The 20,233-nt window shown below is 40.0% G+C and overlaps 1 protein-coding gene across 4 annotated transcripts in view; it reads left to right on the forward strand.

Annotated features, from left to right (window-relative positions):
* LRRC8D (leucine rich repeat containing 8 VRAC subunit D) overlaps positions 1–18,009 on the forward strand; it is a 56,308-nt gene extending 38,299 nt beyond the window's left edge. For 2 of the 4 annotated variants that reach the window (XM_027712362.2, XM_027712347.2), the window contains exon 3: positions 14,944–18,009. In XM_027712362.2, the coding sequence (XP_027568163.1) occupies positions 14,946–17,513 (2,568 nt within the window). In that variant the 5' untranslated portion in view covers positions 14,944–14,945 and the 3' untranslated portion in view covers positions 17,514–18,009. Of the gene's footprint in view, positions 1–756; positions 819–2,366; positions 2,444–14,943 lie in introns of those variants that run through there. The other 2 variants (XM_027712357.2, XM_039382949.1) reach the window with 2 other exon arrangements.
* Positions 18,010–20,233: the final 2,224 nt, after the last annotated feature.

Consider the following 20,233-nt stretch of genomic DNA (forward strand, 5'->3'; position numbering starts at 1 on the left):
GGTGATGCAATATAAAAGTTTTAAAACTTGAGCAGGTGCAAAAAAAATGAAGCATTTTAGCATCTCTGCCCTTGTAGGTGGGAATGGTTATTTTGTTGTCATGCCATTTGTGGTCCAAAGGTGGGGTCTTTCTTTGAAACTCTGCACGGCTGTCAAAGGAACAGATTGGTCCTACCTCCCTGGGCTGCCTTTCTAGCTTAATCTAGCACTAATCTGGCAAAGCATCACGTAGGGATACTGGACTCTGAACAGAGGAAAATACGATGTTCGTAGATGCTATGAATTAGCTCCTAAGAGCTGCATGAAGAAACACAGTAAAGTGTGATATTTTGTGGCTTTTGTATGAATGCCATATTTTTCCCTGCATGTAGTCATTCCAACACAAGTTAAATTCTTTGTTGTAGAAAAAGCTAAATATTTTGGAATGTTGAGTCTGAAACACAGATGATATACTGTAGCGAAAGACTCCCATGGGATTTTTTTACGAGATGAGTTTTATTTGTTAAATGAGTTTCAGTAGTTCTTCAGTACATGCTATTGTATTGCTTGTGTGGTGTCTTACAGTGTCACTGGTCTGATCTGGACTGTGATGACTGAATAAATTGCATCATTTGCTAACTGTGGAAAGATGGCTTGATCTGCAAGACACATTTGTGTGTATGTGCATCTTGTAATGTAATTGTAAATCATAAATTAAAGATGTTCAGTGAATGCCAAAGTGCATTCATAACTCGTGGTGTTCTTGTCTGCCCACAGGAGTTCCAAGAGTCAGAGCGGATCGTAGAGGAAACTGAAGCTGCTTTTGTACTCTGTTTGAGGTGGGATAAAGTAATGAAATAAGTTATGTAGTCTAAGACATCTTGAAAATGGAGACTTTTAAGTGGTCTTTGGGCTTCTACCAAGGAGCATGCTGCTGGCATTTTGGTTTTGTGCATTAGAGGAAACAAAACACTAGAAATCCCTTAGCTTTCATCTCTAGAGAAATAGCTGCGCTTTTCTGCAATGTTTTGGCTGTGCTGGGTTTTGGCATGGTTGTGGTAACTTATAATTTTATGTCCTGTGGGTTTTCAGTGACTTAAAATTACTAAGAAGAAATAGTTTGTCATGCAGTGGTTGGTGAGATGGTGTTACAGTTGTCAGGGAGACCTTGTCTAGGAGTTGGAGGATCAGACCTGTAGTCTGTTGTGGCTTTGACAGTGAAAAATGTCACAGAGGACTGCAGAAGACTATAGTAGCTGTCTGTGGTGACATTACCTGGTTGATAATTTCTTACTGACCCTTGCCTTGGATGATAGAGTTGTAGATCTCATAAATAAAAAGCTTAAGTGCAAGTCTCACAGGGCAAATTTGAATACTCTATGTTAATCTGATTATACTTTTGCTCATTGCTAAAAAACTTAAGTTTTGAGTCCGTGTTACAGTGAGGGAGTGAATAGAAGGATCTTTATTTGTGTTTCTGTTCAAATTGCAGCTATTCACAAACAGCAACTCAGAGGCAAGAAATCATTTTATGTAACTTGATAATTTCAAGCGTGCCATCATCACATTATTTTTTTGTTAACTGAAGGCAGTAAAGATTTCCTAATAAATGAGTCACACTAGCATTATTGCTCTTATTTATATAACTGGAGATCTTGTAGTCTAATTCTGTTGGCCTTTACCTCTATGACTGTTTGAATTTTTGGTGGGGACTTTGTTTCTGTTTTAAAGCCACTTCATGATTACTCATTTTGTTTGTTTCCTGTACATATCCAGCCAGTCGTTCCTTCTTTCTTTAGGAGTGGAAGTAAAGCTTTATTACAACTTGCTTCTCTTAATTTGACGAAGCAAGTTTCAGTGAATATGGCCAGTTTCAACAAGTAAGTCTATGCAGAGCACTAAGTGCTGTATCCAGATTGACTATATGTTGAAAACTCAGTTACACTCCCTGAGGAAGATATAATTATTAAATCAGTTTTCAGAATAGTCACATATTAAGGAATAATTTCAATACACTGTTAATACTTGCAAACTCTTTTTAGTATGACTTCACTTTGTGATTTCTCCTGTGGTCAAAGTTTAGCTAATGTAGAAGATAAAACATTTATTCCAGTTTCTAGCCCACAGCAGAGACTTAAAGGTTCTTCCATTTTGTAACTGGTCAAACTTGAAACTTTGCCTTCCTCAAACACTGCTGTGTTATACAGTATGAAATCTGATGCAATTCAACTGAATTTTTGGCCCATAATCCTTTTGAGACAGGATTACACAATGTATAATGCAGTAAGGCTTTGATATAGAGTAGGAAATTGAACTTTTTATGCAATATAAGTCTCAAGTGCTAGCAGAGTCTAGTTCTTTGTTCAAAAATAACTTTTTTGTTTCAGTGTGAAGAAACTCTGACCAAGATCCAGGAGCTGGAGACGCAAGGAGCATAGAGCATAGAATTCAAGTATTGTGGAAGGTGGTAGCATCTGATGCATGGCATGATGAGATAGAGACAGGATGCCCCTACTGAATCAGGAGCAGGATTGCCATAATGGTCTGTCATGTACAGAATGTTTTAACCGAACAGTAGCTCTGCCGCTTGTAACAGAACAAGCAGCACAATAAGCCATTACCCATGTTTCGGGAGAAGGCTGCAACTTTCCATCAAGCCTAAAGAATTCTGTCTGTCTGCCTGCCAGCTGACTGTTGTACTGGCTCTACTCTTTCTTGCCTTCAAATCCTAGATAACAATCATCTCATGCATGCTTATGTGTGGTATTTCTGTAAAGGCCTTCTGAACCGGGGCTTCTTCACAGTCAACACTGAGATGGCTGTGTCCTTTTGCAAGAATTGAGAGCTTACAACAGTAGCACATCACCTGCCTTCTTAAGGTCACCATTTCGGGTCTTTCCTGCCGAGTCAGTTGGTGTTGTGTGTGGATGTCCCAAGCTTTGTGATGGGGGTACAGAATAGTCCTTCACTTTGGCTTCCTAAAGCAAGTCTGTTCTTGGGAAACTGAAACCCGTGAAGACTTAAAGGAATAATTTACTTAAACTCTGTTAATCCAAAGTCGCTTGGTGGTTTTATATCTAAGAGAAAGGGTTTTTGTTTTAGCCTTTGAGGAACTTGAAACAGAGATTAGAATTGCTGTTTAGTCTAAAAGGGAGCAAAAACTATTATAGAGTTCTAGACCTTGATAAAATTTTTCTTATTTAGAAAAAATGTACTTGAGGCACAATTTGGCAGGCAAAATTATTAGTGAAAGACAGGCTGTTACAAAACTTTATCTTAAATTAAGTGGATGGTTGTGTTCACATTTTGGTCTGGCCATGACAAATCCTAAACTCTTGACTGATGGCTTATGGGTATGTAGTCATATGTATATTATTGCTGTACACCCCCCCCCCACAGGCAGTAGCCCAAGTGTGCAGATGAGATAACAGGAACATATAAATAAAGTGGTTGGCTAGTTGTCCTAATGTTCTTGAGTAAAACCTTGTTAAAATAATGCCGGTCAAACTTAGGAATAGATCTGCTGTATCACTGATGACTTGCATTCAGCTGTGACGCGATACAGGTCACTGTGTAGGAAATTTGTGGCTGTGTTGTGTTTTGTTTTGTGTTGAGTCAACAACTTGAAATGCAAACCGAAAGCTCAAGTAAACGCTGCTGTCCCCTGATAGTTGTAGGATGCTTCCAGACTGCCCTGTTCTAGGAGAAGGTGTTTGAGGCCTGTAGGGCTGTGCCACCTGATCACTGGGGAGTGCACGGAGGTCTCTTCATGCCTGTGGGAGGGGAACATTGTAGTTGTCTGGTCTCTCAGCAGCACCACTGCACTGGAACTGCTGTTTTCTGGTGGTATTACAAGATAAAAGCAGCATTTTCTCCGTTGTTCCTGCTTTGTGTGTCTGAATAGGTGATACCCTGTGCATCACACATGCCTATATAAATACTGCCAGAAGTGATATTCAAGAAGAAATTGCCTTAGGACAAGTCCTGAGTCAGGACACCAGGGCAGCAAGGGAGGCTGGATTGCACCTTTTTCTGAAGGCCTTGCCTTGTGCTTGATGGAAGTCACAGTGAGAGCCAAGGTGCTGAAATCAGTGGTGGTGTACTTGCACAAGCTCAGACTTCTCATATCCCCTGTTTTTTGATATCTTGGCATGCTGATGGAAGGGCTAGAAGGTGATTTAGAAGAAGGCAAGGACCCTTCTTCTGCCAGGTCTTTATGATGTTAGTGCTGTGTCCTGAACTTGCCTTGCTGGTTCCTCACTCTTGCACAGAGTCCTGGGGACCTGCCTGGGGCCTGCTGAAGGATGTGAAAATTACCTGATTTGGCTGCGTACTTAAACAATGGCAACAACAAAACCTCTTTTGTTTTCTTCCAGTTAGAGGGCAACTCTGCATTTATTTCTGTAGCAGCTGGGGAGCGGCTATTGTGCTACCCTTAAGTGATGTGAAACTTGCTAAAACAAGTTCAAATGGCAAGCACTTGCAGTAAGGGGAAGCTGCCTCTGCACTGATTTTCTGATTTGGCCATTCAAGCAGATAGCACATTGGCTGTAAAAGTCAGACAGACATGGTACATGGCTGCATGTCTGTGAAGGTGGCTGCCAAAAACTTTATTGTGGGTGTGTGGGGAAGGCTATAGTAATCATGGAAAGGTCGTAAGTGCTGAAGCAGGAGTGGTATCTGTCTGTAGATGAGATTGAGTGAAATGTATACTTTTCTGTATCTTTATTTTGTTTGAGTTGAAGTGTATACTCGAAAGCTTCATTATCTGTTTTAAAACAGATTTGACTGGAAGGGAAAGCTTCACTGTCTGTTTCACTGGAAAGGTACATTTCAAGATCTGCTGTGTTTAGTGCCTTATTTTTGAGATAGCACCATCCTCAAACCAGTGGGAAGGAGTAAGGTTAAGTATATAGCAATGCTGTAACTGTAAATGGATTTATCTGGACATAATGTTAAGCCTTCTCAAAGATAGTAGTGCATTAAAATGTTAAATCATGCTGTTATCCCCCTTGTTTCTGTCTTCTTCTGGAAGCCTGAGGAGTTTTGGCTTCTTGCTTTGAATTTTACAGCCACAAACACGCTTATCATTGCCTAACAAATAATCAGTTTTAGATTGTGAGCCTTCAGGGGCAAGGGTTGTCTGCCCACTCCCTGCTGGAGAGCCCTCAGTGCAGAGGTTAAATTGCAACTGGAGCGTTTGGGTCAAATAGTAATATAAATTTACTAATAGTAAATATTTAAATTAGAGGCTGTATGGATCTGTCAGTGCTGGTGAATGGCAGCAAGCAACACAACAGAGCCTTACTGAACCTTTTTGCAGAGCTGAAAGTTTTCTTGTTAGAGCAGGAATGCTGCAATCTCAGTGAGGACAGCAAGTCTTTTGGAACGTTCTTTCTATCCTTAAGGCAACATTTTGAATGGAGTTTTGAGAAAATAAAGCATAAAAATGGAGGTGACCTGAACTCATCAGCAAAATTTCAAAACAACAGCCTCCAAAATATGTGTTGTAGTGCAATTCCTTCTTATGTTTAAGTACTGAAGTACACACCCTGAACCAATTATGGGACTAGATGGACTAAGCAAATAGCTTACCTCTTACAGAAAGCAGCTTAAGTTTAGAAGAGGAAAAAGAAGTATAGTAAACTTAAATAAATCCCTTTGAGGATAAATGCTTCAGCTGCAGGCATTTTTCCTGGCATGAAACCACTGGAGATTCAGCTATTGAAAGCTTGGCAGGAGTGCGGTAATATTAATAAGTCATCCTTCATCTGCTGATCAGAGTTTTACATGAGAAGTCATCGTTGTTACCCATCTGGCAGGATGTCTGAAGCGTAGGAGATCTCTGCTTGATAAAGAGCAGGTAGGGTTGGGAGCAGGCTCTCAGTTGTGTGGTGTGTGCCCAGGGTGGGGGGAGACAGAAGCGGGGGGTGTCAGAGGCTGCTTAACTGTTACCAAGAGTAGTTTCTGTGATGTGGCTTGACAGCTAGCCCTTGGCTTGAGTGAGGAAGTATCCCCTTCTCTCTGGGGAGAAAAGAAGCTGTGTGACATTTAAGTAGGAACACAGTTTGACTGTTGTCCCATAAAGAGTTGGAGAGAGTGTGTATTTGAAAAACTGAGGGTGCAGCTTATTTATTGAGCTATAAGCTAGCCTTTTTATTTTTTTATCAAACCAGCATAGTGGGTAAAAGGAAAGGTGGAATTAAAGCATATTTTTTCATATCCTGATTCTCAGCTGCACTTGATGCACCTTCCCACTGCTCTTGCTACAGAAAAGATCTTGGCAGAAGCAGAGGAACTCTGATGTGCGAGTAGGAGGCTCCTGTTTACATGTTGCTTGTTGTGTCACTGGGGGCTTTTTTTGTGTGTATATACTTGTTTAATTTGCTTTTGTTGTTTTAATTTTTTAATTTATGTGACCTTTCCTAGGTTGCTTTTAACTAGTGGATGTAGTCAGTGTCACTGCAGATACTGGAAAATACAGTAGCTCCTATGTGTGCAAATCTCGTATGAAACTTCTGTTCAGTGTGTAACCCAGTGCAAGTCACCGTGTTTGCTGGCTGAAGAGATAAACCAGCTCACACAGGGAACAACAGAGTCTGTTCTTTAGTTAAAGGAACTTTTTGTCTACTTTTGGCTCTAGATCTCCATGAGGATGCTGTAAATGTTCCAATGCAAGGTTGCTGACAATGTCCATTCAGAATAAAAAGAAGGGGAAAGTATTAATTGAAAATAATTTACTTTAGTTACCTGGTAAACCTGCTTCCATTCAGATGGGAATGCAGTTTAGAAATTAAGTAAACCTAGACTTCTGGTGGAGAGGTCATTTTGCCCTTAAGAGGGGCTATGAAAATCTACAGCAAAGTGGACTTCAGCAACACATTTCTTTCTCTGTGACAGGCACTCCTTCCTATTCTTTAGGTATGTTTAGGGTGTGTAGTTGGAGCTACAAATATATCCTGTAATAAGATTTGTATCTTTACATTCTGTGGCTTAAAATCACCAAACTATCAGCTCTGTGTATGCCAAGTTCAATTTCTTACCACTTTGAAGTTGCTCTGGTTCCAAGTGAATCCAGAACAAGATGAGACAGAGACTGGCAGTGTGTGGTTGTGGATCAGAAAGGAGAATTTTTCAGAGGAATTGCATGAGTCGCTGAGTATCATCTCTATCTGAGATAAAACAATTGCATGTAACAAGCTTTATAGCCATGTGGACTTACTGTTTAAATTTGCTTTTACATAAATAGCTCAGGATCTAAACCATTTTTAACTGTTCTGTTTTTCAGATTTCTAAACTAAAATGGAAATAAGTTTGTTATATTTTTTGCCTTTTTCTCTTCCAGTCTTTTTAATTTATTTTTTTAATTGTATTGCTAGAGTTTTTTAGTGATAAAAAGCAGCCTCTAGGGACTAGAGTTACCAGATGTGCTTTTGTTTTGGTGCAGCTTGCTTTTGCAACTGGATAAATTCCCAAAGTGCTCTGGTTAGAAGTGCCAGATGTTTACTGTGTGTTCTTGTACTTCTGATAGTGGTCGTGAAAACACTGCAGAAACCTCACTGCCTAAAAGATAGGGGAACAGCAGATTTAGAAATGGCAACGAGATTAAATGTTTACACTTGAGCGCAAGCAACTGTACAGTGTAACTTTTAATTGCATTGTACGTCCATGGCAACACAGGTTGAATCAACTGCAGTAGCTTTCAGGTGTGTCTACACTTGAATAGAAATTCTTGGTGTTAAACTGGGAGTCTTACACACACAGGTTAGGCTGTCTTTTCGGTATTCCTGGTCTGGGTGTTTTGGGAATTCTGTGCAATGAGATCCAAAATGTCCTCTCACTGTTCTTGCTCTAGGTAAAACAGAAAATGCTGTTGGAAATTTGATCACTCAGCCTTGGTGGTGTGACTTTGATTGCTGGGGATGTGCTGCCTCAGATAAAAGAAGGATGAATTGGCATTGCATAAGTAACAGTGGTTGTAACAGCAGTGTAAGGTTGGGAGCGCATGTGCCGGGGTACACTGAGGTGTGTTCTTTGCCTTCACCTGCAAGGTCTTTGCTACTCTGCTGGAGGATTTCTGTTCTGGCAGTTGTGCCCCTCAAATGCCTGGGTGTTCGTGGGTACAGGTAGGGAAAGCATATAAGTTCAGTATTTACCCTGCTGGGGTTTAGCCTCATTAACCATCTCTTTTGGTTTCTTGCGTGTTGCCTTGCTGGGAGGTTTGTTTTATAACTATAAATCACATGTGATTAACTGACTTCAATTGTAACACATATAATACTGATCTCTTTACCAGCTATAGGGACCCACGAGAAGGGATGCTCATGGACCTCCCTCCAGACTTATTTCCTTCTCCCATCTCTTCTTTCATGCTCTTTCTGGTCTCTGCTGCTAACCTGTGAGAAGTAAAGATGGAGAGGTGTTGCTGAATGTTCAGCTTAGGGCCTCTCTGAGGTTTTCAAGGTCAAAAACCAATAAGTTGTATTCTGAAAGATCCTTGGTGCCTTCACTGCACTCTGAAGCCTGGGAATAAATGTCAGTGAAAACTGAAGCTTGGACTTTTGGTCAAAGCAGCTGTCTTGTAAGAGCATCTCAGGAGTACTGCAGTAGGCAGAGTGGGAAATTGCTAATTTTCTATGCTCTGTAGACACAGAGTTTGATGTGGCAAATACACAGTTAATTGTGATAATAATCTTCGGGGGGATTTGGGGAGCTTTAATAGTGTTAATAATCCTTGAGTATTTTGGGGAGCTACTCAGAAATATAACATTGGGCTCCTGTTTGGGAAATCATCCTTAAACAGACCTCTCTGGTCATTTACAGCAAGGCAAGAATGAGGTAAGATTTGACAGTTTATTGTTAGGGAAATAATGGCTGCTAATACTGCTTTTTAAATATCACATTGATTACAAAACCATCTGTGTAGGAGTGATGTGTAGCACTAGACCTTCAAAGAGCTGGTAAACAAGGAAGATTCAATGTAAACACTTAAATAGCAGCATCCAAAAGTAAGTTAGAGTGTTATACAACCTGAAAAAGCCCAGCTTTGAAGGGCAGAATTTTTGAAGATTTTAAAAAAAGAAAAAAGTTTTTTTGTAGATTTCATTTTTGTAAGTGGTACCAATTTGACATTGATTAGGTAAAGAAACTTATTTTTTGTCTCCATCTTACTGAAGCCTAATATTTCTGTATGCAGTCTGAGAGAAATTAGATTCTGATAATTTTTCATTTAGCAAGTTACTGTCAGAGAGGTTTGTGTTGCTCATGAAGGTGTTGATTCTTTAATTGGAGAATGTATTTGCAGACTATATCAGAGATTATATGTTCCCTTTAAGGGAAAGTCCAAAATTATAGCTGTGCAATTTGGGCAGTGGGATGGGGGAACTGGGGATATGGATGATGTGGGAGTTTTTTGTTACATTGATTTTGTTTCTCAAATGATGAGTGTATGAGTAGTGCTAATGATTCCTCCTTAATCATTTAAGTGTGTTATCAAATAACAGCATCATATGTTTCCATATATATTTATCTAATGAGATTTAATTATAAATAAAAGCTGTTGGAGAACTTACTTGAAATGTTTTTCTATAGGAAATCTCCTTTCAGCTTTGTGTTCGTTCCTTTTTCCTTCTTCAGTTATCATCCATTATGGGATAGCCAAACAAAAATAAATCAACCTAGATCTTTCAGATTGATTTTAAAATGAGTAGATTTGGTTGCAGTCAGATGTTTAGGGAAGAAACAGTGAGAGGGAATTCTTATGATTCTAATTTGGTGGAAAAATATAATGAAAATCTTTTTCTATGAAGCTTTTTATGTTCAGTCTATTTCTGATTTTTCAGAGACAAAAGCACCAATCAGGAAGTATCTGATAACATAAGCCACTCTCAGCCTTGCTTTCTGGTGTTAATGTTCTGCAGTACTTTTCCTCACTGAAGAAGTAGCAAAACACTTCATATGGTAGAGAAACACTATGAAAATGAATGTGTCAGCATGCTCAGAATGCATAAATTCATTCGTAGGCTTTTCTGTATGTCTTTATGCATAATTTCACAGGGGTTCTGGGGCTCCTTACACTTGATTCTTTGGAGAAGAAAAGAAAAAAAAGATAATGCCATCATTTTGACCTGTGCAGATTGTGTGTGGAACAACTGATATTTGCAGGGTCCTGGCTAACAGGAATCTCATAATCCATTCTTATCTCATTAATGTCTAATAGTCTGCCTTCAGAGGTAGAAAAGGGAAATAGAAACAGTTGGTGGAAAGAGACAACAAAATATACAGTGAAAATAAATTTAAACCTATGGTCACATGATCAAAAGCAAGCTAGCACAGCCTTTTAGTTATGGGAAAACTTAATTTCCTGTGGGAAGGGAGAAAACAATTTTGTTCATGGTAGCACTTTTTGTTTTCAGCTAGAAATGTTGAGGTTTTTTTAGAAAATTCTTTACCAGTTGCAGTGACAGGGCGAATTCAGGAATCTTTTTGTTTCCTGAAACAAAGTGGACTTGTTCGGAGTCTTGGGAACCTGAGAGTAAATTGAGTGGATCATATGCTACAGTTCTTGTTTTATTTGTTTGTTTTGACTTTGAATTTGCTTTAACTTTAAATATGCTTTTAAGACAGGAGGGCCAGTGACTTACAGGACAGACAGTTTTTATCTGTGAGTACAGGAAGAAGTAGGATGTAAATAAACATTAGTGACATACCAGTCCGCTGCTTCCTTTTCCGCTAACTTCTGTATTTAAGCTAGAACAGTTTCTTAGGAAATATCCCCAATATGTCCATTTTGTATTTCAGCATTTATAGCCTGAAATATGTCAGAAATTCACCAAGCTAATCACATTCCGAGCTCTTTCTATTGTAATTTTCCTTTCAAACTAATGAAATTATTACAATTTTTAGGAATGATTTATGAAATTAGTTGCTACCCTTGCTGATTTAACATGAGCATGTAACAATTTTATTGTCATTGTAATTTTTTCCTCTTGACATTCCATTCGCACTGTAACTTGTATAACTGCAAAATGAACAAAGTGGGTTTAATTCTACAAGTCCAGGTCAAACTACCACACTGCTTTTAGAATTTCAAGTCTTTCCACCTGAAATCTTAGAAGGTAGCAAGAAACAGCTGTGCTTAGAACAGTTGCATTTATTTAGGCTAGAGATTTTTTTTTTGTTGCTTTTTGTTCAGGAGAGAGCATACACCCAGTAGATAGAAAGTTAATGGATGGAGCTTGGAGAAGTTAATGTTATGCTAGAACATCATCCAAGTTACAGAACTGGAGACAAAGGGGTTGGGAGGAAAAGATTATTTGTTAAAATTAAAAGTCCTTGTGTAGCTGTGCAGCCCTAAGGATCATAGGCTGCAATAGGCTTGAATTAAAATCTGTGCTTATTAAAACTAAACTAAATATAGTATTTTAAAAAGGAGGCTATCCTTAAAGTCCATGTTGGGAATTAAAAAATATTTCTCTTCAAGAACCACAGTTTTCTAGTTTGAGTCTCTTGGGATTTTGGTTTGTCAAGACCCCATGTTCTGCTGAGCCTCAGGGTCCATTTGGTGCCTTGCAAGCCCTGAAAAGGGCTGAAATAAATGCATGTTTTCACCATGAGACATCAGAAATTTTAACATTTCAGTTTGAGCTACCTGCTTACAGAGTTCTTCTGTATCAGGGTTGGGAGTAGACCACGCACTAGTCTTGGAGGGGCCACCTGTGGCAGGGTGTTGCAGGCTCTGCCTGCCAGACACAGACTGGCATTTGCATCCTTTTTTTCTTTCTTTTTTCCTTACTTCTGTGTTATCATTGCAGCTCATAATGAAACCCAAACCCCAGTCTGGCACTTCTAAAATAAGAGTTGAGAATTTGTGATGAAAATACGATCTACCTACTCCAAGGAATATTCCGGACATCAGGGTTTAAAAGCAGGTTTAAAAAGCTTTGAATAGTTTAAATTCAGCTGTGGAATAAAGAAAACCCAAACCCATTATGATACAGTACAGACCCATTGCTCTGAGTACCTCTTAATAGTTTGATTTTTAAGCATGTGCAGAAATATAATAAAAGTTAACTTATATGGTTATTAGTTTAATAAAATCAAACACCACTACATGTAATGATGGATTTAAGAGAGAAGATATCAGATTTATTTGCAGCCTGTCAGAATGTGTCTTATACTGTGTGTAGGTTTATAGTTTTTCATTTTGGTTTTAAAGACTCAGAGCATTTAAACATTTTAGACATGTGAAGACAGAAACCTGTTTTCAGCTCCTGGAATTGATTTTTGCCAGCTAGAGAAAGGTCTGCCTGTCTTTTATGAAACACAGTGTTAGTAATGCCACAGAGGAGGTTTTTGTGTTTTATAATTGCTAATCTCTGCCAAAACAGCAGCTCTTCTGTGAGTATCAGTAACTTGAAAGAAAAGACATGTTGAGAACATTGAATGTGGTACTTCTTGGTGTAAAGCTCCTGTTACACCATGCTGCCTACTGCCTTACAAAGAGGATCACACAGGCTCTGTTGTGTCTCCTAACCTTTTTGGAAATCATTTTGTTTGTGAAAGACAGAGGTCTGGTAGAGGCGATTTTAAGCTTTAGATTTTTTTTTTTTATTGTTCTTTCTAAGTCTTTAGCTGGAACCACTTTGTGCTTTGTTATTTCTGTCCATTATTTCACTTGTTTAGAGCGGCTGTGTCTGCACTGCTTGGGTTTCAGTGCTTTATCCATGTGTTCTCATGGCAGAAGCAAAAAAATCACCTTTATTCTGTGAAAGGAATTCTGCAGGCTGTGCCCCAAACCGCAAAGTAACTTCCCACATAATTAGCTAGTGCAAAGTTGAGGGAAAGGCTAGCCCCAGAGGAACATGCAGTAGCAGCTACCTATTTTGTTAGAGCAGTCAACTCATTCCTCCTTCCCATCCTGCTTGTCCTCTCCCTGGACATGGCATAGCTGTGTGAGCAGCTGGGTGTGTGCAGGACTTGCCCTTGTTATGCATTTGGCTTTTTGCTCTCCTGCTGAACTACTGCACTAGTAACCAGTGGGTGAGAAGTTCTTGTGGCAGCCAGTGTAGGTGAGACCACAGCGAAAACAGTCTGGAGACTGAGACTATCCCTTCCAAAGAGCTTCCTAGGAAAAAAAATCCATGCAGGGAAAAAAGTCACCTCTGCTGCTGTTTTGTGGTTCTCCTGTCCTGAGCAGGTGACAACTGGGCCTTAGGAGTTTGGAGGATCCTTTATATCTATCTGTTCACACTAGCACAAATGACTAATGCTGTTCATTTGCACACTGTTATTTAAATGTTGAAGATAACAATTCTAGGGCAAGCAGTCATGCTGTGACTCAGTGTAGGTAAGCACTGGGAGACATTAAAGGAGTTGGGAGTTTGTAGCTAACTCCCAAGTAAGGCACTGCAAGGCTTTGATAGCTGTAGGGTGTGTTACTGGTCTGTGCTTCAGCACTTTCTACAGCAACTACAGCCCTGGGGAGGTGTGTGGGAAAAGGCTCAGGAACCATGCTGCTGGGAGGAGGCTCTTGTGGAGCTGGGAGAACTGTAAGACCTCGACAGCTTGTATTACTGATGAGGGAGGAGTATTTGCCATTCATTTCCCCACTGGAAAGTAAAGTGAGAGCTGGAAGCTCCTTCTGCTGGTTCCCTGAGAAACTGAGCCCTAACTTCTAAGTTTTGGCAACTGCGCCAAGAGCACCAACGGAGATGAGTGCTGCAGTGAGATAAAGCCCTCTCCTATCTGGCTGCTTTCACCAGATCCCAGGCTTGGTATGCAAAAGTGGTAAAAGCTTCTGGGAGCAGAGTGTGGGTGGCTGGGGCCAGGATCCTTCTCTGTGTTGGAGGAGATGCTTTCATCGTGAGCTCCATGCCAGTAAGGAGGACCGCTGGCCTTTCCCACAGACGAGGAGCTGCTTGCACTGGTGTGGGAAGGAGGGGTGTTCATGCATGCCTTTGGCCATATAGGTGGAGGCTGATATTTGGGTTCTGCATATAGAAATGTCTGGTTTCTAGAAATAATTATCATGTTGTATGTACATTGCCTGTGACACTGTCTTTTAGGGTGTGTAAGGTGCAGCTCTGTATGAACTGGTATGCTACAAGTTAAAAATAATAAATCTAATACATCTTAGTACTGCCTGCTTTGATCTCCTTGTGCTCTGCTAAGCCCTTCTTCTCCCAAGCAAAGGGGGCTGGACTCTTTGATAATGTACATCCTGTCTTCTTCCCTGTTGCATGTGTGTACATAAGCTAGATATTTTTCTTTAGAAGTGACAAATTTGGGTCATAAGTTCAGCAGTTAAAATGATGATTTTACCACATCCTGCTTGCACAGGAAGCTTATTTTTTAAAAAAGCTGATTAGTTAAGTTCTCTTATATTTTGTCAAAACAAAAAGCAAAGCAATCAATTTAAAGCTGCAAAGATGTTTGGATTCTCACATGATCAGTTTGCTGCTTTGACTCACAGTGCATATGTTTAACATAAAGTGAAAGCCTTGCAGTCTGCTCCTGTGCTACCTGCACTAACCAGCTTCCTATGATCACTGGGCTGTGATGATAATCTGAAAAAATGTTTTCCCCATTATGTTAAGAGAAAGTTGTGGGTTTTTTTTTCCTGGTTAGCTGGGTTGAATTTAATTGGAGGAGAAAAATGCATACAGTACCATTTGATGCAATCATAGAATCATAGAATGGTTTGGATTGGAAGGGACCTTAAGATGATCTAGTTCCAACGCTCCAGGCATGGGCAGGGATGTCACTCACTAGATCAGGTTGTTCAGGGCTCCATCCAACTCAAGTATGCTACTCAAGTAGCCATTTTTACAGAACTGAATTTTGTGCAGCATAGTCTGTCATTGCATTTCTTGTTATTAATACATATCAGCTACAGCATTTTACTTTTCACATACTATAATCTCACCAGTCGACAATGCTGATTTTGTCTTTGTTCTCTTGTAGGAATGTTTACCCTTGCAGAAGTTGCATCGCTCAATGACATCCAGCCAACTTACCGTATCTTGAAACCATGGTGGGATGTATTTATGGATTATCTTGCTGTTGTTATGTTAATGGTTGCCATTTTTGCTGGAACCATGCAGCTGACAAAAGACCAGGTGGTCTGCTTGCCAGTTTTGCAGTCTACTGTAAATTCAAAAGTGCAGCCTGATACATCAGGAAAGGCTGACTTTACCACTGTTGAAACAACCACTGGTCAAGGAGAAGAAGCATCAATGAGAACTGTTTCCTTTGAAAGTACTACTGTAAGACCTGACATTTTTCTGAGCGGAGCTACCTCTTCTCAGTATCAATCCACTGAATCAGGTCAGGAGCTGAAGAAGGAGCAGAAAGATTCCTCAGGCCGTAAAACAAATTTGGATTTTCAGCAGTACATATTTATTAACCAGATGTGCTATCATTTGGCTCTTCCGTGGTACTCAAAGTATTTTCCCTATCTTGTTCTCATCCATACTATCATTTTGATAGTCAGTAGCAATTTTTGGTTCAAGTATCCCAAGACTTGCTCAAAAATTGAGCATTTTGTGTCTATATTGGGGAAGTGTTTTGAGTCCCCTTGGACTACAAAAGCATTGTCCGAAACGGCATGTGAGGACTCCGAGGAGAACAAACAGAGGTTAACTGGTGCCCAGTCCCTGCCCAAGTATGTTTCCACTAGCAGTGATGAAGGAAGCCCAAGTGCTAGCACTCCCATGATAACCAAATCTGGCTTCAAATTTTCAGCTGACAAGCCGATGATTGAGATTCCCAGCGTCACGATTTTAGATAAGAAAGATGGAGAACAAGCCAAAGCACTGTTTGAGAAAGTCCGTAAGTTCCGGGCTCACGTGGAAGACAGTGATCTGATTTATAAGCTCTATGTTGGCCAGACTGTCATCAAGACTGTCAAGTTCATATTTATACTCTGCTATACTGCGAACTTTGTCAACACCATTAGTTTTGAACACATTTGCAACCCGAAAGTGGAACATCTGATTGGCTACACACAGTTTGAATGTACACACAATATGGCTTATATGTTGAAGAAGCTGCTTATCAGCTATATTTCCCTCATTTGTGTGTATGGTTTTATCTGCCTCTACACGCTTTTCTGGCTGGTCCGAATACCTTTAAAAGAATATTCTTTTGAAAAGGTCAGAGAAGAGAGTAGCTTCAGTGATATCCCTGATGTCAAAAATGATTTTGCATTTCTCTTGCATATGGTAGATCAGTATGACCAGCTGTATTCTAAGCGATTTGGTGTCTTTTTGTCAGAGGTGAGCGAGAACAAACTACGCGGCATTAGTTTAAACCATGAATGGACTTACGAAAAGCTTCGGCAACATGTTTCCCGCAATGCCCAGGACAAGCAGGAGCTGCACCTCTTCATGCTGTCGGGGGTCCCGGATGCAGTGTTTGATCTGACGGATCTGGATGTGTTGAAACTGGAGCTGATTCCTGAAGCAAAAATTACAGCCAAAATTTCCCAGATGACAAATCTTCAGGAGCTTCATCTGTACCACTGCCCTGCAAAGGTCGAGCAGACGGCCTTCAGCTTCCTCCGGGACCACTTGAGATGCCTTCATGTGAAGTTCACAGATGTTGCAGAAATTCCTGCGTGGGTGTATTTGCTCAAAACCCTCCGTGAATTGTACTTGATAGGCAACTTGAACTCTGAAAACAATAAAATGATAGGGCTTGAATCTCTTAGAGAGTTGAGACACCTTAAAATTCTCCATGTGAAGAGCAATTTGACCAAAATTCCCCCCAATATCACAGATGTAGCACCACATCTGACAAAACTAGTCATTCATAATGATGGCACTAAGCTTGTGGTACTCAATAGCCTTAAGAAAATGACTAATGTTGCGGAGTTGGAACTGCAGAACTGTGAACTGGAGAGAATTCCCCATGCCATCTTCAGTCTTTCTAACTTACAGGAGCTGGATTTAAAGTCAAATAGCATACGCACAATTGAAGAAATCATCAGTTTCCAGCATTTAAAAAGACTGACTTGTTTAAAGCTGTGGCACAATAAAATAGTTAGCATTCCTTCCTCCATTACCCACATAAAGAATTTGGAGTCTCTTTATCTCTCAAATAACAAACTCGAAACCTTACCTGCCGCAGTGTTCAGTTTACAGAAACTTAGGTGTTTAGATGTAAGCTTCAACTCAATTGCGGTGATTCCAGTGGAAATAGGTTTGCTTCAAAATCTTCAGCATTTTCACATCACAGGAAACAAAGTCGACGTTTTGCCAAAACAGTTGTTTAAATGTGTTAAATTGAGGACTTTGAGTCTGGGACAAAACTGTATTACCTCAATCCCAGATAAAGTAAGTCAGCTGTTGCAGCTGACTTACCTGGAACTGAAGGGAAACTGCTTGGACCGTCTGCCAGTTACGCTGGGGCAGTGTCAGCTTCTCAGGAAAAGTGGGCTCGTAGTGGAAGATCACCTCTTTGATGCTTTGCCCTCAGAAGTTAAGGAGGTGTTGAATCAAGACACAAGCATTCCCTTTGCTAATGGGATTTAGACGGAGGTGAAGTGCTCTGATAGCTGACTTCCAAATGGCAGATGCTAAAAAGTACAGCAGTTGTGAGACATGTGTTTTAGAAAGCAGAATTTGTTGGAAGGCAGGACTGCTAGCAGGATTAGAAGAGGTATAACTGAGTGTTCAATGTTTGCAGTGTTTCAAAAGATCATTTCCAAAATTTTTGAGAGGATAAAGAACCTTAATAATCTCAATTCTTTTTTCCTTAAATTGTTTGTAACTTGGATGCTGCCGCTTTTGAATGTTTACAAATTTGCTTGCCTGCTTAAAGTTAATGATTAAATTGATGACCTTTTCTTACTATGCAAGTTATTCCTTAAGGTCTGGTTTTATTTTAGTGCATTATGGGGAGGAAAACCAAGGCTAAATGTTGTATATGGTATGTGTCTAACAGCACTTGAAGCACACACTGAATTGTGTTGTTAGTGTTTAGCCATCCTTGGCAAATAAAAACAGTTTGGCTGTGATTTGAACTGCACCGGAACCACCATTTCCCTCCATTAAGGTATGTGGTTTCATAGAATTATAGAATTGTTTAGGTTGGCGAAGACTTTTAAGTTCATCAGGTTCAACCATTAACCTAACACTGCCAAATCCACCACTAAACCATGTCCCTAAAACCCACGTCTGTGCTTTTTTTGAATGCTTCTGGGGCTGGTGATTCCACCTCTTCTCTGGGCAACCTGTTCCAATGCTTGACCACTCTTTCAGTGGAGAAATTTTTCCTAATAATCTAAACCTTCCCTGGCACAACTTGAGCCTGTGTCCTCCTGGCCTGTTGCTTCTGGGAGAAAAGACTGACCCCCACCTCACTCCAACCTCCTTTCAGGTAGTTGTAGGGAGCAATAAAATCCCTTCCAAGCCTCATTTTCTCCAGACTAAATACCCCAGCTCCCTCGGCTGCTCCTCATAAGACCTGTGCTCCAGACCCTTCAGCAGCTCCATGGCCCTTCTCTGGACATGCTCCAGTACCTCAATGGTTTGTGTCATTCTTCATCCTCAAGGCCTCATGTTGTTGGGTGAGATTCCTTCTGTGGTCTGGTGTGTTGCTCCTTTACTCAAACAAAGACTGGTCACCTTCCTGCAACTGATCTCCCCCTCAGATTCCATAACTCCTCTGTCCTATGCAGCAGTGGGTGGTAAAAGGGAGAATACAGCCACTTGGCATTCAAGTTGTGGATAGTTTTGAGAGTTGAACTGTTTATTGCAAGGTGACTTGGAAAGTCATTAAACACCAAGTGACTTTGGTGCTCATATTTTGCTCCTCTGAGTTTTCATCTGGGAAACTCGAGGTGTTTTATGAGTTGATTGGTTTTTTTTCATAGCCCTTGATTAGGACCTGGGGTGTCTGTTTCATTTACTGGACTAATGACAGACATAAGATTTTTGATTTACTCAAACATGATTAAGTTTTATCACCTGTTGTGGTGTCTTCCACACCTGGACTTTACCATAAGAGCACCCTTCTCCCCACCCCAGCCCAAGTAATTCGATGTCTTTGAACACTTACACACTGTTAGCAAACCCTAACTGTGTGCCAGATCAGTCATCAAATAAAGAAAAAAACAGCAGTGAGTGTGGGATTTTTGTTGTTGGGTTTTTTTTTGTTTTGTTTTTTTTTTTAAATGTTGTTTTTTTAACTTGAGTTTGCATTGCCAGAACCATTAGAGAAATATAATCCATTAAATCTGCAAAATCATCAGTTGTAAATCTCGGTCATTTACATTCCATGTGTGCAGAAAAGAAGTACTATGCTGGGAGATGATTGCATGATTACTCATGGTTTAAACACAATTCCCTATTGTAGTGTGGTCAGGACTGAACTAGTCTGTAGTTTAAGGGACTGTTCTTCTCACAGAAATCCTCATGCACAGTGATTTCTACTGTAACTTCACCAGAGCTGCCCTGACTCACACCACTATTAATGAGGGGATAGTTTAGGCCTAGAGGCATTGAGCAGGCAGGAACATTTCAAATACTGCTCTTAGGAGTCTTGCACATTTTATTGTTAATAATTTACTGTTAGTCATGCTGGGAGGACTGTTCTCAGCTGTAGGTAGCAGTCTCTGAATACATACCTGCACCGTATGTTTATGTATATCAGAAGACCAGTTTATGAATAGTGGTTTTCCTACTTCTCATGGGGATATGGTCTGTTTTCCACTTGCCAGCAGGTAGTAAACTTGGGATGTTGACAGTTTTACAACACCAAGTCACAGGTTAGGCAGAATACTTGCAGTTACTGATCTGTCCTCCCCTGAGAAACTTAGTGCTAATCCTCATATATTTTTTTTTTAAGTAGAAGTTAAGGCTGCAATGGGTTATTTTTTTTTAAGAAACTCTTTAATTTGTTTATTTTTTGCACATAGATCACTTTAAAATTGCTGGACTATTGACTCTTTAGAAAAACTGTGGAATATACTATTGGTGTATGCTTTGTATTTGTTGTTGAGTGTAATTTCAGCTTCCAAGAAATTGTGTGTAGGAGGGAGGAGGAGTTGGAGGATGGCAAAATAATTAAAATATTTAGAAAAATAGTTCTATTTATCATCCGTTTTTCCTTTTCTGAAATAGAAGAGTCACGCAGAATGTGGCTGTGTATCGATCTAGCTTTTAAAAGCTTTTTTTGGTGTTTCTGATTCTCCTGCTGACCCTGTTGATGTTCAGAAAATAAACCTGTGTCTTTCATATGAGTATGGTAT

Source organism: Pipra filicauda, unplaced genomic scaffold, assembly GCF_003945595.2.
Source record: "Pipra filicauda isolate LSUMZ 115617 unplaced genomic scaffold, ASM394559v2 scaffold112_size3218982_pilon, whole genome shotgun sequence".
Lineage (NCBI taxonomy): Eukaryota > Metazoa > Chordata > Aves > Passeriformes > Pipridae > Pipra > Pipra filicauda.